The sequence below is a fragment of the Eriocheir sinensis genome, chromosome 7, assembly GCF_024679095.1.
Source record: "Eriocheir sinensis breed Jianghai 21 chromosome 7, ASM2467909v1, whole genome shotgun sequence".
Taxonomy (NCBI): Eukaryota; Metazoa; Arthropoda; class Malacostraca; order Decapoda; family Varunidae; genus Eriocheir; species Eriocheir sinensis.
Window position 1 is genome coordinate 17086419 of NC_066515.1, and position 13862 is coordinate 17100280.

Below are 13862 nucleotides of genomic sequence, written 5' to 3' on the forward strand. Positions count from 1 at the left end.
CACCCTATGTATGTAAGGATGACACGCTGTTGTAGGCCTTTGTGCACAGTAGAACACACACACACACACACACACACACACACACATATTGGTTGAACTAAGTAAACTAAAATCTTTCCTCTCTCCTTTTCTTTTTTTACCTTTTTCCTCTTTCTGTTCTTGGGATGTTGGGTGAAGGGAGGCTGGGGTAGCTACACACACACACACACACACACACACACACACACACACACACACATTGGTTGAACTGAGTTAACTAAAATCTTTCCTCTTTCCTTTTCTTTCTTTTTTTTCCTCTTTCTGTTCTTGGGATGCTGGGTGAAGGGAGGCTGGGGTAACTACACACACACACACACACACACACACACACACACACACACACACACACACACACACACACACACACACACACACACACACAGTAATCATAGTTCTGAAGATGTAGTGAAGCAATAGTCTTTTTCTTTGGGATATCAAACTCTGAGGTATAGGAGAATAATGTAATTGGGTTGTGAAGGTACTACAGTTATGAAGAAGTAGTGAGGCATGTAGTAGTAACTTAAGCCTTCACTAACTTTATATCATTAATTAAAAGACCATTAGAAAGTACATAGTAAAGAGGTAGTAATTTTCTTAGGGATATTAAGTTCTGAGATATGAGCTAGACCCGTAAATATTGTTGCATACTTATTTGGTGAAGTATACATATTTACACCCTCCAAGGATAGCACTTTGGGAATACAGTACATACCCCAACACTTATTACTAGTATTGTGGATAAGACAGTGTACAGTATCCAACCCTTTCCTTTTTGGTACTAGAATGGAAGTGCAGTACAGTATATATATGTAGGTACCAACACTTATTACTATTGTGCACCTCTTAAGACAGTGTACAGTATCCAACCCTTTCCTTTTTGCTACTAGAATGGAAGTGCAGTACAGTATATAGATGTACCAACACTTATTACTATTGTGGACCTCTTCAAACAGTGTACAGCATCCAATCCTCTCCCTGGTGCTAGGATGGGATCACCTTGGCTGTGTACTCTGGCAGCGGGTTGTCCTTGTAGTACTTCTTGAGGTACCAGCACGTTAGCTTCATCTCTCGATCCTGGCCAATGAAATGCTCAAACACCTCCTGGAAAAGTAAGAGGGAAAGGGAGAAAGTTGTTATTGTTATTATGAGAGGCAAAGCAGAGACAGGGAGGAGTGAGCGAGAAAGATGAGCAGAGACAGGGAGGAGTGAGTGAGAAAGATGAGCAGAGACAGGGAGGAGTGAGTGAGAAAGATGAGCAGAGACAGGGAGGAGTGAGTGAGAAAGATGAGCAGAGACAGGGAGGAGTGAGGGAGAAAGATGAGCAGAGACAGGGAGGAGTGAGCGAGAAAGATGAGCAGAGACAGGGAGGAGTGAGTGAGAAAGATGAGCTGTGACAGGGAGGAGTGAGTGAGAATGATGAGCAGAGACAGGGAGGAGTGAGCGAGAAAGATGAGCAGAGACAGGGAGGAGTGAGTGAGAAAGATGAGCAGAGACAGGGAGGAGTGAGGGAGAAAGATGAGCAGAGACAGGGAGGAGTGAGTGAGAAAGATGAGCAGAGACAGGGAGGAGTGAGCGAGAAAGATGAGCAGAGACAGGGAGGAGTGAGCGAGAAAGATGAGCAGAGACAGAGGGAGGAGTGAGCGAGAAAGATGAGCAGAGACAGGGAGGAGTGAGCGAGAAAGATGAGCAGAGACAGGGAGGAGTGAGCGAGAAAGATGAGCAGAGACAGGGAGGAGTGAGCAAGAAAGATGAGCAGAGACAGAGGGAGGAGTGAGCGAGAAAGATGAAGAGGAAAAGAGAAAGAGAGGATTAGTAGTCAGTTCAGTTTGTCCTTAGAAGTGTGGGTGAGCTTGCAAGAAATTTTACCAGAGAGAGGGGGAAAGAGAAAGAAAGAGAGCATTACTAAGTTCTATCTTGTCCCTAAAGTTTGTGGGTGAATTTTTAAGATCATTTAATGTAATCAAATACAACAGACAATATTTGCACGAACGCACGAGAGAGTTAGAGAGAGCATTAGTGAGCTCAATCTTGTGGTTCAAAAAATCAACAAAAAAATCATGATATATTTTTTCACTTACAAAAGAATAACAAATAATGCACAAGAACTGGCAGCCTTTCTTCTGTATATGTATTTTCCCTTGAGCTGTCGCCTTTACTCTAAAATTAACTTGGTAGCAGCGGGGATCATGTTTCTTAATGGTCCCTCTAAGCGAGCAAAATGAGAAAAAATCACCCCTCATACAAACCATTTCATATTATATAGCAAAGCATTTCTGATCAGATTATGTACCATCTATTTTGGGGGGTTTATATCATGGCACAAATTTGGCCCGTCGCTGCTACATGGTAAAGCCACAAATTTGGCCTGTCACTGTTGCATGGTAAAGCCACAAATTTGGCCTGTCACTGTTGCACGTTAAAGCCACAAATTTGGCCTGTCACTGTTGCACGTTAAAGCCACAAATTTGGCCTGTCACTGTTGCACGTTAAAGCCACAAATTTGGCCCGTCGCTGCTACAAGGTTAACAAAAAAAACATAATTGATTTCTGTCCCCATACCTATATCCCCTTACCCATTATTTTGGCACGCTATCCCCATTACCTTAACATACTTTATCTCCATCCCCTTTATCTGAACATACTCTGTCTCCATCTCCTTTACTTTAACATACTCTCTCCATTATCACCTTGGCACGCTATCTCTGTCCCCAATTACCTTGGCTAAGACCTTGGCTATGCCCTGCCCCCTGAAGGCCTCCGGAACCACCGTGTGCTGGAGATCCACGGCCTGAGTCTGAGGGTCCAGGATGTCGTACTGGAGATAGGCCTTGTCTGGAGGAGGAGGAGGAGGAGGAGAGAGAGAGAGAAAGAGAAAAGAGGATGGATGTATTAGTTTCCTACACAGTTCCTAAACACACAAAAAAGTTCCTACACACACATTAGTTTTCTCTCTCTCTCACACACACACACACACACACACATTATATTTTCCTTAAGACTCTTTCTCTCTCTGTTTTCTTACACACATACCATTCCTACACACACACACACACACACACCTTTTTTTTCCCTGCCTCTCTGTCTGTATTTTTCTCTCTTAATACATACAAAAGACTCATATTTCCCTGTGATCATCCATTTCCATCTATTCTAAACCATCCCCAGCATCCTTCCCCTGATATACCCAGCATCTCTCCTTCACTCTTGTCCAGACGATCCCCAGCATCCTTCTCCTAACATATGTAGCATCTCTCCTCCTCCACCCATGTCCAGACCATCCCCAGCATCCTTCCCCTGATATACCCAGCATCTCTCCTTCACTCTTGTCCAGACGATCCCCAGCATCCTTCTCCTAACATATGCAACATCTCCTCCACCCATGTCCAAACCATCCCCAGCATCCTTCCCCTGATATACCCAACATGTCTTCGCCTCTACACATGTCCAAATCATCTCAATCTTAGTCTCCGAACCGTTTATTTTTACCCATCTCTCCAAATTACGTATCTTCAACTATTTTTAATCATCCCGACACAGAAAAGTTACCCCGTTACAAACACGCACAATACTCACGTCTGCCAAGTTTGATGTAGAATTCCATGTTTGCCTCGTCATGAACAATCTTGAGGTCTTCCTTGGCGCTGGTGGAGGTCATCTGTCTCGCTGCCGACGGTAAACCAGCGGTAAATCTTGTTAATAGTGCTCGGCCGTCCCCTATGACACGGCGCTGCATGCTGATGATGACGATGAATGTTTATCTCAAGTGTCACGGTGCACTCCCCCTCCCCCTCCTCACCCCCCTTCTCTCTCTCTCTCTCTCTCTCTCTCTAGGATGGATGGAGGAGGAGAAGGATGCAAAAAAAGACGAAAAACGGAAGGATAAGGACGCAGAGGAGGAAGAAGAGGAGAAAGAGGAGGAGGGAGAGGAGAAATTAAGAGAAGGAGACAAAGGATTGAAGAAGAGAAAGAAAAGGAGGAGGAGGAAAAAGAATGCATGATGAGAAGGAAGAGAAAGAGGAGGAGAATTTAAGGTGAAAAAAGATGTATAGACTAGAGGAAGAGGAAGAGGAGAAAGTGGAGGAGGAGAAGGAATTAAAAGGATGTAGAGAAGGAGAAAGGGGAGGAAAAGGATGAGAAAAAAGTACGAGAGAGAGGAGGAAAAGGATGTATAGGTTAGAGGAGAAGAAGAGGGTGCGAAAAAAGATGAGAAAGATGAGGAACATGAATGCCGATGATGATGATGAGGAGGAGAAGGAGGAAGGGGATATAAAGAGAAAGGAAAATACCTGCAGCAGTAAGAGAAAGGGTTATGGAAGCTGGCGGCGGAGGAGGAGGAGGGGGCAGCACTTAGACGAGGAGCTAGGAAAAAGGTCGTGGGGGTCGTGTACGCAAGTCGAGGAAAGGTCACTGAGGAGGCCCGAAGAACCTGCGACTTTATTTCAGCGGTGAAAGGTCACTGAGGAGACTTGAGGAAACCTGCGACTTTTTTATATTTTTTTATTGGTGTCCCTTCCTTTGTCTCTCTTTCCCTCCTTCACTCTCTCCCCCCTCACTATCTATACCTGCCTATCTCCATATACTTATCTATCTATCTTATCATAGCATCACGCAGATGTTTTTGTTAATATAAGGCTAATACATGGGGAATTAAAATCCTTTTTTTCTCTCTCTTATTCAATACGGGATATATGATAAGTGTCATCCGCGCTCAGCATGGAAATCGAATATATAGTGACGTGGAGAAATGGATTGATGTCTTTGGTAATAAGTGCCTGCATATAATCATGGGATATCGCTTGAATGACTGTGTCAAACGGCGATCAATTCCTACTCCGTGAAACTGATTGAAGGCCTATTACCTGCATCGTCTGTTAACGTCAATTCAGGCTGTAGAGGCACGTGGCGCGCAGAAGCCGACCTGCTCATCGGGTTGCCTCGATCTGTAAGACATAACCTTGAATGAAGGCAAGGGGACGCCCACAAAGTTCGTGGCTCGAGCAAGTCGATAGATCCTGCCGCGAGGTACTTGGTATAGGGCCTGCATGGACACATGCCCGGAGGGACCCCCGGTTTTGGCGTCGTGCGGTGGGCGAGGGGACGCATCTCCAGGCGTATGCCTCCATCGATTGATTGTTGGGAGATAATTGACTTAACACTAGTAACACTGTATCTAATCCTCCGCCAGGTTCGCTAGGGCCTCGAGCTCCCCCATAGCCGGCTTATCCTCGTCCCTGGGCGTGGCCGTGTCCAGGGAGTGCCGCGTCAGGAGCGCCATGTGCGTGGGCGTGTACCCGCGACCGTTGGCCACGTGAGGGTCGGCACCGGCGGCAACCAGTCGGCGGGCCTGCAAGGAAAGGCCGGGAAAGACAGAATGAGGTTAGGATAGGATAAGGATATGGTATTACTTAAGAAGGTTCATCAATAGCCTTTCCTAATGCTGTAGTAGTTGTTGTAGCAAGGTTAGACTATGATATTACTTAAGAAGGTTTATTAATGGACTTTCCTAATGCAGTAGTAGTTGTTGTTGTATTAGTTGTTGTAGTGGTTGTAGGTGTTGTTGTTGTTTATCTATTTATTTATTTTGTGTATGAATTATTAATGTGTTAAACGTGTAATTATTATTAGTGATGTAATAGTCTTGTAGGAGTCTCTCTCTCTCTCTCTCTCTCTCTCTCTCTCTCTCTCTCTCTCTCTCTCTCTCTCTCCTGCATTGTTCATAGCCGCTGCACCTGCGTAATGCTTCTGTGCGCATCTCTCTCTCTCTCTCTCTCTTACATAACCCGCCCCCTCTTTCCCTGCTCTCTCTTTCCCCCCACCCCCCACCCCCCCCTTCTCTCGCTCTCTCGGACACTCGCGCGCATGCACCAGCCGCCCCCCTCCCCTCCTCTCCCCACCCCCTCCTCCCCCTCACCCCCTCTCATGACTTCCCCACAAATTGATCGAGCTACACAAAGACCAGAGAGAGAGAGAGAGAGAGAGAGAGGGGGGGGGGGGGGCGCTCTCCTTCCTCCGTCTGTCTGCCCTGGAAAGTAGGCCACCAGCACCTTCACCTCCTCCTCCTCCTCCTCCTCCAAGTCTAGACGCACACACACACGCACACACAGGCACACACACACGCACATGAACGCACACACGCACTCCTCGACCTGCTTGCCTCCTCCTCCTCCTCCTCTTGTCTCGACTGCAGCCTCCCTCTCCCTCCTTCCTCCTCCCCTCTCTCTCTTTCCTCTCCCTTCATAGGCCGCTCAGCTTGCAACCTCCCCCCTTTTCTCTCTCTCTCTCTCTCTCTCTCTCTCTCTCTCTCTCTCTCTCTCTCTCTCTCTCATCATTCCTTCACTTTTTTCCCTCATTTCTCTCCTTTAGATTTGAATTAAGTGAAAAAAGAGAAGAAAGAAGAAATAAACAAGAGAGAGAGAGAGAGAGAGAGAGAGAGAGAGAGAGAGAGAGAAATCAACAGAGACACAGAGAAATCAAGAGCGGGAGAGAGGGAGAGCGAGAGGTGCGGGAAGCCAGACAGAGGCGGGCAGGGCGTCGAGGTGGAGGTGGCTGGGGTCTTAAAGCTGAGGTCCTGCTGGGTCACGTTGCCGGGCGAGGCGCTGCGGGTGACCTTGAGGCGCGGGTCATGAGGGAGACGGCGGCGGCGGCGGAGACGGAGGAGGAGAAGGCGGCGTCGGTGTATTTGTGGATATATTTATTTATTTATCCATTGACCGAGTTAGTTATTTGTTGATCAGTTTATTTATTTTTGTTCTTTATTTTCTTTTCTTATTTTTTACAGCAAAGGGCACAACAAAAAGGAAACATTAAAAAAGCCCGCTACTCGTTGCTCCTGTAAAGAATCCGAAAAATTCCTCTATTTATTGCTTTCTATAACGGGTTAAGAAATGGGAGCGATGGAGAGAAGCTGCGTGTTTGTTTTCGTTTTCGTTTCTCCGTTTTTTGGTGAAGTTTGGGGCATACGCTATAGCTGCGCGTGGCCTCAGTGCTCATATCCGATGCACTGACCCCAACGTTACCAGATTCTCGTACTTGGCGTATTGTTTTTGCCGAATCTGACCAAAAACTGTCGTACCCACAGAGACAACGATATGCATTTATAATTGTTGTACGCTATAGCTGCGCGTGGCCTCGGTGCTCATATCCGTCGCATTGGCCTAAACGTTACCAAATTCTCGTACTCGGCGTATTGTTTTGCCGAATCTGACCAAAAACTATCGCACCCACAAAGATAACGATATGCATTTATAATTGTCGTTAAAATCGGTAATTATTGATGCTCTTTTTTGCAATATATGGGCCAGAAACCGGAGAATACAATGTTATGCGTACGGTAATCTGGTAAAGGGGATTACACTGGGCACATTTTCCGTGGATCTTCAGTCAAACCACGATTTCCGCTGGCGTGGTTCTCATTTGTTTCTTGTTATTGCTGATGATGATGATGGTGAGTAATCTACCGAAGCTTTGGAAGATCGTGGACACGTCAGAAAACCACGGAAATATGAGAACCACGCCAGCGGATATCGTGGTTTGACTGAAGACCCACGGAGAATTTGCCCAATGTAATAGCCCCTTTACGTTAATTGCTTGGCCCCTTGAGGCTGTCGCGGGTAAGAGCCCATCACCGGGGGACACAGGGCCGGCGTGACATCCTGGTTACCACAGTTTACCTTCCCCAGGTGTCCCCAGGTACCCATATATCAACAAGCCCGAGAAGGAGGGTGAAAAGCTGCAGGGCCCGTATCCTCTCTCTCTCTCTCTCTCTCTCTCTCTCTCTCTCTCTCTCTCTTACCCTTAAAGTTACTATCCAAGTTAATAGTTTCAATTTATTAAGAGTAACAGCTATCCTCGTCAACTTTGAGTGTAAGTAGGAATCCTATTAGCAAATCCTGGCTCCTGTTATTATTTATGTGGCCGGGATTCGAACCCCGGCCCGCGGAACTGTAGGTAGGCACGCTGACCACTGCACCGTTTACATCATCAATAAGGGGAAAAAAAGGATGAAAAAATATTGGGTGTTTTTTGTCGTTGGCTATTTTCCCCTTTCCGCTATTTTTCGTTACTCTCCCTTCATCCCTGCTTGCCTTCCCTCCCTTCCTTCCTCCTCCTCCTCCTCCTTGCCTCCCCCTCCTCAATGCCGTCCCCTCTGACATCTTCTTTGTTCCTCCGTTCCTCCTCCTCCTCTTCCTCCTCCTCCTCATTACTTCCCTCCCTCTCTCCATTCTTCACATTTCCTTTCTTCTCTCTCCCCTCTTACCTTCCCTTCCTCTCTCTCTCCCTCCTCCTCCTCCTCCTCTCCCTTCCTCTCTCTCTTTCTCTATTAGTCACCTCTTGAACACTCCACAAAGTCATCTCTTCTCCTCCTCCTCCTCCTCCTCCTCCTCCTGCTCCTCCTCTATTACAATAAGAAGAGGTAACCACGAATCACATATTTGCTTACCCACACGATTAATTACCTCCTCCTCCTCCTCCTCCTCCTCCTCCTCCTCCTCTACTTACCAGTGGGGCGAGACCGAGGCTGAGGGAGGCATGGAGGGGAGTGTTTCCTCTTCCTCCTCTCTGGTTTACCTCCGCCCCTCCCTCCAAGAGCACCTCCACCATACGAGTCACCACATCCTCCTCCTCCTCTTCCTCTTCCTCCTCCTCTTCTTCCTCCTCTTCTTCTCCTTCGTTCTTCTTGTCTTCATCGTCTCCTTCATGTCCTTCTCGTTCTCGTGGTCCTCCTCCTCCTCCTCCTCCTCCTCCTCCTCCTTCTTCCGCCTCCTTCTTCTTTTTCCTGTGGGGTAAAAATGTAAAAATGAGAGAGAGAGAGAGAGAGAGAGAGAGAGAGAGAGAGAGAGAGAGAGAGAGAATATCCTTACCGTAATCATGCGTCCTCTTGAATAATTGATACATTCTCTCTCTCTCTCTCTCTCTCTCTCTCTCTCTCTCTCTCTCTCTCTCTCGTAAATTAACTGTTGATAAGAAAACGCTTTTGTTAATTTGTACTAAGTGTGTAATAGGAAGAGGAGGAGGAGGAGGAGGAGGAAGAGGAGGAGGAGGAGGAGGAGGAGGAGAACAATACAGTGTGTGATAATATACCAATGAGAACAATGGCTTGAGGAGGAGGAGGAGGAGGAGGAGGAGGAGGATTAACAGATGAAGTGAAGTAGATGAAGAGGAGGAGGAGGAGGAGGAGGAGGAAGAAATATTTGGAGAAGTAAGCTGAAAAAGTAACAAATATGAGGAAGAAGAAAAAGAAGAACAAGAAGAACAAAAACAAGAGGAAGAAACAGAAGAAGAAGAATAGAAAGGAGGAGGAGGAGGAGGAATAGTAGACGAAGAAGAAAAGTCAGAAGAAAAAAATATAATGGAGGAGAATGATGATAAAAAGGAAGTAAAAAAAAGAAAAGAAAAAGAACAAGAACACGAAGAATACTAACAACACCACCACCACCACCAACAACAACACCACCACCACCAACAACACCACCAACACCACCACCACCAACAACAACAACACCAGCAACACCACCACCACCAACAACAACAACACCAGCAACACCACCACCATCAACAACAACACCAACACCACCACCATCACAACCAACACCACCACCAACAAAACCATCCAACTCACCTCCCACCACCACCACCACCTCCACCACCACCAGCACCAGCACCGCCACCACCAGCACCGCCACCACCACCACCACCGCCGGCCAGGGCAGTGAGGGCGAGGGTAAGGATGGGCTGGGAGGCGGCGGGCAGCTTGGGGTCGGCCCCTTCCTGCAGCGCCGCCTTCACCATCTCCACGCGACCCCCGGCCACGGCGTAGTGCAGAGCGGTGAAGCCGTTCCTGGGGGCGAGACTGGGATTAGGGGAGGTGAAGTGAGGTTTAGGGGAGGTTAGGGGAGGTTGGGAGGTTTAGGGAGGTTAGATGAAGTTGGGTGAGGTTAGGTAAAATTTAGGGAAGGTTATATAAACTTATGTAAGGTTAGAAGAGGTTACGTAAGGTATAGGGGAGGTTAGGTGAGGTAAGATACGGTTAGGTTTACGAAAGCCACCTGTCTAAATACTTCTACAGGTGTCAAACTCATAGCGCCTCCGCCTAGCCAAGAATCCGCGGACCTGGGTTCGAATCCCTACCCGGGCAGTCAGGGTGCAGCTCCCCCATCTCCCTGCTCACCTGTCGGGCAGGTTCCAGTCCGCCCCCGCCGTCTTGAGCCGCCTGGCAAAGTCCACGCGCCCCTGCCACGCCGCCATGGCCAGGGGCGTGAGGTGCGGCCCCGCCGTGGAGGCCGCCACGGCCGCCCGCCTCTCCAGCAGCACGGCCAGGGCGTCCCGGGCCCCCGCCGCCACCCCGGCCACCAGGGAGGTGTGCCCGCCCTCCACCACGCTGTCCACACGCTCCACCCTGTAGGGAGAGACAGAAGGGAGTATTAGGAGATTGTAATAAGACGCTAGTTAGTCGGGCTACACACGGCAGCTCCTGGAAACGTGACACCGCCTAGCGAGGGAGGGACAGGAGGGAACAATGGCACCACTCTTACCAGAGCCCTTCATGCATTTGTAGACTATATAGCGAACGTCCGTATCTTTGCACTTACTGAGAGAAGCGAATGAGGTCAGTAAGAACGTCTCTGACTGAAGTGGCGTTGTTTTCCTTCACGGCCTCCACCAAGTCTTGACCGCTCACTGGAAGGCCTGAAAGATAGATAGACAAACAGATAGATAGATAGACAGCTTTGTGGTATTGGTGGTAGTGGTCAAAGGGTCAGAGGTCAACTTACACTTCGTGTTGGCGGTGAGGTGTGTCCAAGGAGAGGTCAGGTCATCTTGGGTCACCAGCACTCTGACCTTGACCTCTTGGGCTGGAGAGAGGCCGTCCACCAGGCACCCTCCACCCCCACCCCTGCAGATAGATAGATGGATAGATAGATAGACAGATCCCTTCCTCAACCCCTGCCCCCCTCCTTCCCTTCCCTCCCTCACCTATAGATGGTCGTCCAGCCTGTCCTCGGCCTCATCAGCTGCACAGTGACCACCCTCATCGGCTTGTCCGTGAACACCTCCGTGCGGTCAACCTCCTCCTCCATCGGTCCGTCATCCAGGCCCTGAAAGACGAGAAGAGAGGCTAGAAATTATGATAAATAGATTGATACTGAATAAGATAGATGCTAAATAGATAGATGGTAAAAAGAGAGCCCATTGATCCGTGTTCCAGGTGCTGAGAGAGACAAGGAGAAAGGCTTGAATGATGCCAAGTAGATTGATGCTAAAAAGTAAAGATGCTGGATAGATGGCAAAGAAAGAGATGCTGAGAAGAAAGATACGATTAAAAGCTGCTGATGAAAGAGACTGGAAAGAGAGATGCTAAACAGAGTGCGAGAAGGAAACATTGTATACGAATTTAACGTCTATATTAAAAAGAAAAGATACTAGAAATAATACGAGAAGGCAACGTGCAAGACTTTCCCGTCCATATCGAAAGTAAAGATTACCCACATGCTGCCCAGATCTTGAATCAACCCTGACTTCAGCGACTTCGGTCGAGAGGAGCACCGGGGGGCAGCATGGGCCAAGCAAGACACACACATCACGGCAGACACTATAAATAAAATTCGCCTGCACCACTAACGGGATGGGGCCGTCCAAGGGAGCCCTCAAGAAAGCCTACCGGCGCTACAGGCAGAACATAAAAAAATAGAAGCTCCCCCTTTATCTATACCCATTAAGAGAGAGAGAGAGAGAGAGAGAGAGAGAGAGAGAGAGAGAGAGAGAGAGAGCACAGTAGCAACTCGTCCAGCCACTCCTGACAACACTTCTTTTGGTCGGGCTTTCAGAAGAGCTTCCAGGAATCGGGAATGCGTGCCGCGTTCCTGGAAGTCTCTGCGTATGGGGGTTCCGGGAAGGTGCGAGAGAGAGAGAGAGAGAGAGAGAGAGAGAGAGAGAGAGAGAGAGAGAGAGAGAGAGAGAGAGAGAAAATAAGCTAGAATAACAAGGAAAACGAATAATAATAATAATAATAATAATAATAATAATAATAATAATAATAATAATAATAATAGGAATATGAATAGGAATAATAACGAAAATAACACTACTACTACTACTACTACTACCACTACTACTATTACTACTACTACTACTACTATTACTACTACTACTACTGCTACAGGAATGGCTCACGTCTTCATCTTGTGGGTACTGGTCTTGTTCGGTCTCTTTAGCATAAGCGAGGGCGAGGTAGTCTTCGTAGGCATCGCTCACTCCCTCGCCTTCCCTGGAGGAGGAGGAGGAGGAGAAGAAGGAGGAGTGAAATTGGAATATGAGAAAGAGAAACATAGATAATGGAAGAAAGAGAGAAGAAAGAAGGTTGTTATATATATTTTTTCATCTTTCTCTCTCTATCTCTCTATGTGTGTATGTATGTATGTATGAATGTATGTATGAATGTATGTATGTATGTATGCGTGTCTCTCTCTCTCTCTCTCTCTCTCTCTCTCTCTCTCTCTCTCTCTCTCTCTCTCACCCTCTCTCTCTCTTTCTCTCTCACCCAGCGCTTGAGGGCCGTGAAGGGGGTTGGGCCACATCAGTCTGCAGTCCCCCTTTTTCTGTTCCTTCCTCTTCCAGGCCTTCCTCGCCCCACTCCACGCGAACCCAATGGTGCCCGACTGCTCCCACTCTCACCTCAAGCCCTGCAGTAGTAGTAGTAGTAGTAGTAGTAGTAGTAGTAGTAGTAGTAGTGGCAGTGGTAGTGGTAGCACGAGTATGTAGCAAATGCGTATGTCTGAAAAACTCTACGGTAGATGCATCACACATTTCACTTACTCGATCCCTTAGTATTTCCAGCCATAATTCTCATTGTAATAATATGCAGATTCACTTATTAGAGGGATCGTTGGTTTAGTAAGGGGTTCATGCAAAGTTTAAGAAGGGGCTTTAAGCATGCGTGAATGGTTTTTTATTATTTTTGGTAAAGGTTTGTTGGGTTTAGGAATGCTCTCTCGTGTTATTTCGCTGATGTTACTTTCTTTTATATTATTTTCTTTTTCTCTTATGTATATTTTTGTTCCTTGTCTTGTTCTCCTCCTCCTCACTATCATCATCAGCTTTCTTTTCCTCTTTTTCTTTTTTCCTCTTCTTTTTCTTATTAGCCTATTGTTTTCTTTCTTCTCGTGTTTCGACTTGTTAGGCTCCTCCTCCTCTTCCTCCTCCTCCCTCATCTCCTCCTCCTCCTTCTACTACTACTACTACTACTACTACTACTACTACTACTACTACTACTACTACTATTGCTACTACTACTACTACTACTACTACTACTACTAATAATAATAATAATAATAATAATAATAATAATAATAATAATAATAATAATAATAATAATAATAATAATAATAATAATAATAATAATAATAATAATAATAATTATAATAATAATAATAATTATAATAATGATAATGATAACAACCACTCACCATTTTCTATGCTGCCAGGGATGACTCGTGTGATTAAAGGTGTGTTTGTAGCCGGCATATTTTCACACAATCTTCTTCCCCGCGTGACCTTATGTACGATTCAATCCTTTTATATTTCCGTCAAATTCTTCTTATCCTTTTCTCCTGATCTTATGTACAATTCAATCCCTTATATCTTCAGAATGTTTTCCTTATCCTTCTCTTTTAATCTTATGCACAGGTTAATCCTTTTATATCTTCTTCCGATTCTCTTTATTCTTCTCTCATGATCTTATGCAAAATTCAACCCTTTTTTTATCTTTACCCAATCCTTCCCCTCCTTGCTTGACCTTATTATTCACAATTCAGTCCTTACTCGTA

The 13862-nt window shown here is 46.5% G+C and overlaps 2 protein-coding genes across 2 annotated transcripts in view; both read right to left on the minus strand.

The window, feature by feature from the left end:
• Nucleotides 1-486: 486 nt before the first annotated feature.
• Nucleotides 487-3798, minus strand: LOC126993528 (protein NATD1-like). The gene is made up of 3 exons (XM_050852673.1): nucleotides 3613-3798; nucleotides 2756-2871; nucleotides 487-1140 (listed from the first exon to the last, which is right to left on the minus strand). Exons 1-3 carry the CDS (start codon nucleotides 3770-3772, stop codon nucleotides 1021-1023), a joined length of 396 nt encoding a protein of 131 aa, XP_050708630.1. The 5' UTR covers nucleotides 3773-3798; the 3' UTR covers nucleotides 487-1020.
• A 181-nt stretch (nucleotides 3799-3979) lies between these two features.
• The window catches only part of LOC126995308 (ankyrin-3-like), an 11094-nt gene continuing 1211 nt past the window's right edge, over nucleotides 3980-13862 (minus strand). The window contains exons 1-10 of the mRNA XM_050854797.1: nucleotides 13503-13862; nucleotides 12578-12719; nucleotides 12211-12304; nucleotides 11014-11135; nucleotides 10812-10933; nucleotides 10629-10725; nucleotides 10208-10435; nucleotides 9694-9877; nucleotides 8539-8775; nucleotides 3980-5383 (exon numbers count right to left, since the gene is read on the minus strand). The exon at nucleotides 13503-13862 is cut by the window's right edge and continues 1211 nt beyond it. Coding sequence (XP_050710754.1) covers nucleotides 5210-5383; nucleotides 8539-8775; nucleotides 9694-9877; nucleotides 10208-10435; nucleotides 10629-10725; nucleotides 10812-10933; nucleotides 11014-11135; nucleotides 12211-12304; nucleotides 12578-12719; nucleotides 13503-13560 — 1458 coding nt within the window. The 5' untranslated portion in view covers nucleotides 13561-13862 and the 3' untranslated portion in view covers nucleotides 3980-5209. The remainder of the gene's footprint in view (nucleotides 5384-8538; nucleotides 8776-9693; nucleotides 9878-10207; nucleotides 10436-10628; nucleotides 10726-10811; nucleotides 10934-11013; nucleotides 11136-12210; nucleotides 12305-12577; nucleotides 12720-13502) is intronic.

Excerpts from the sequence above, each read along its gene's own strand:
- LOC126993528 (XM_050852673.1), bottom strand. The coding sequence starts at position 3,772 with ATGCAGCGCCGTGTCATAGGGGACGGCCGAGCACTATTAACAAGATTT. Across the intron at positions 2,872-3,612 it reads CTACATCAAACTTGGCAGAC|ACAAGGCCTATCTCCAGTAC; the intron begins GTGAGTATTGTG and ends CTCCTCCTCCAG. Across the intron at positions 1,141-2,755 it reads TAGCCAAGGTCTTAGCCAAG|GAGGTGTTTGAGCATTTCAT; the intron begins GTAATTGGGGAC and ends TTACTTTTCCAG.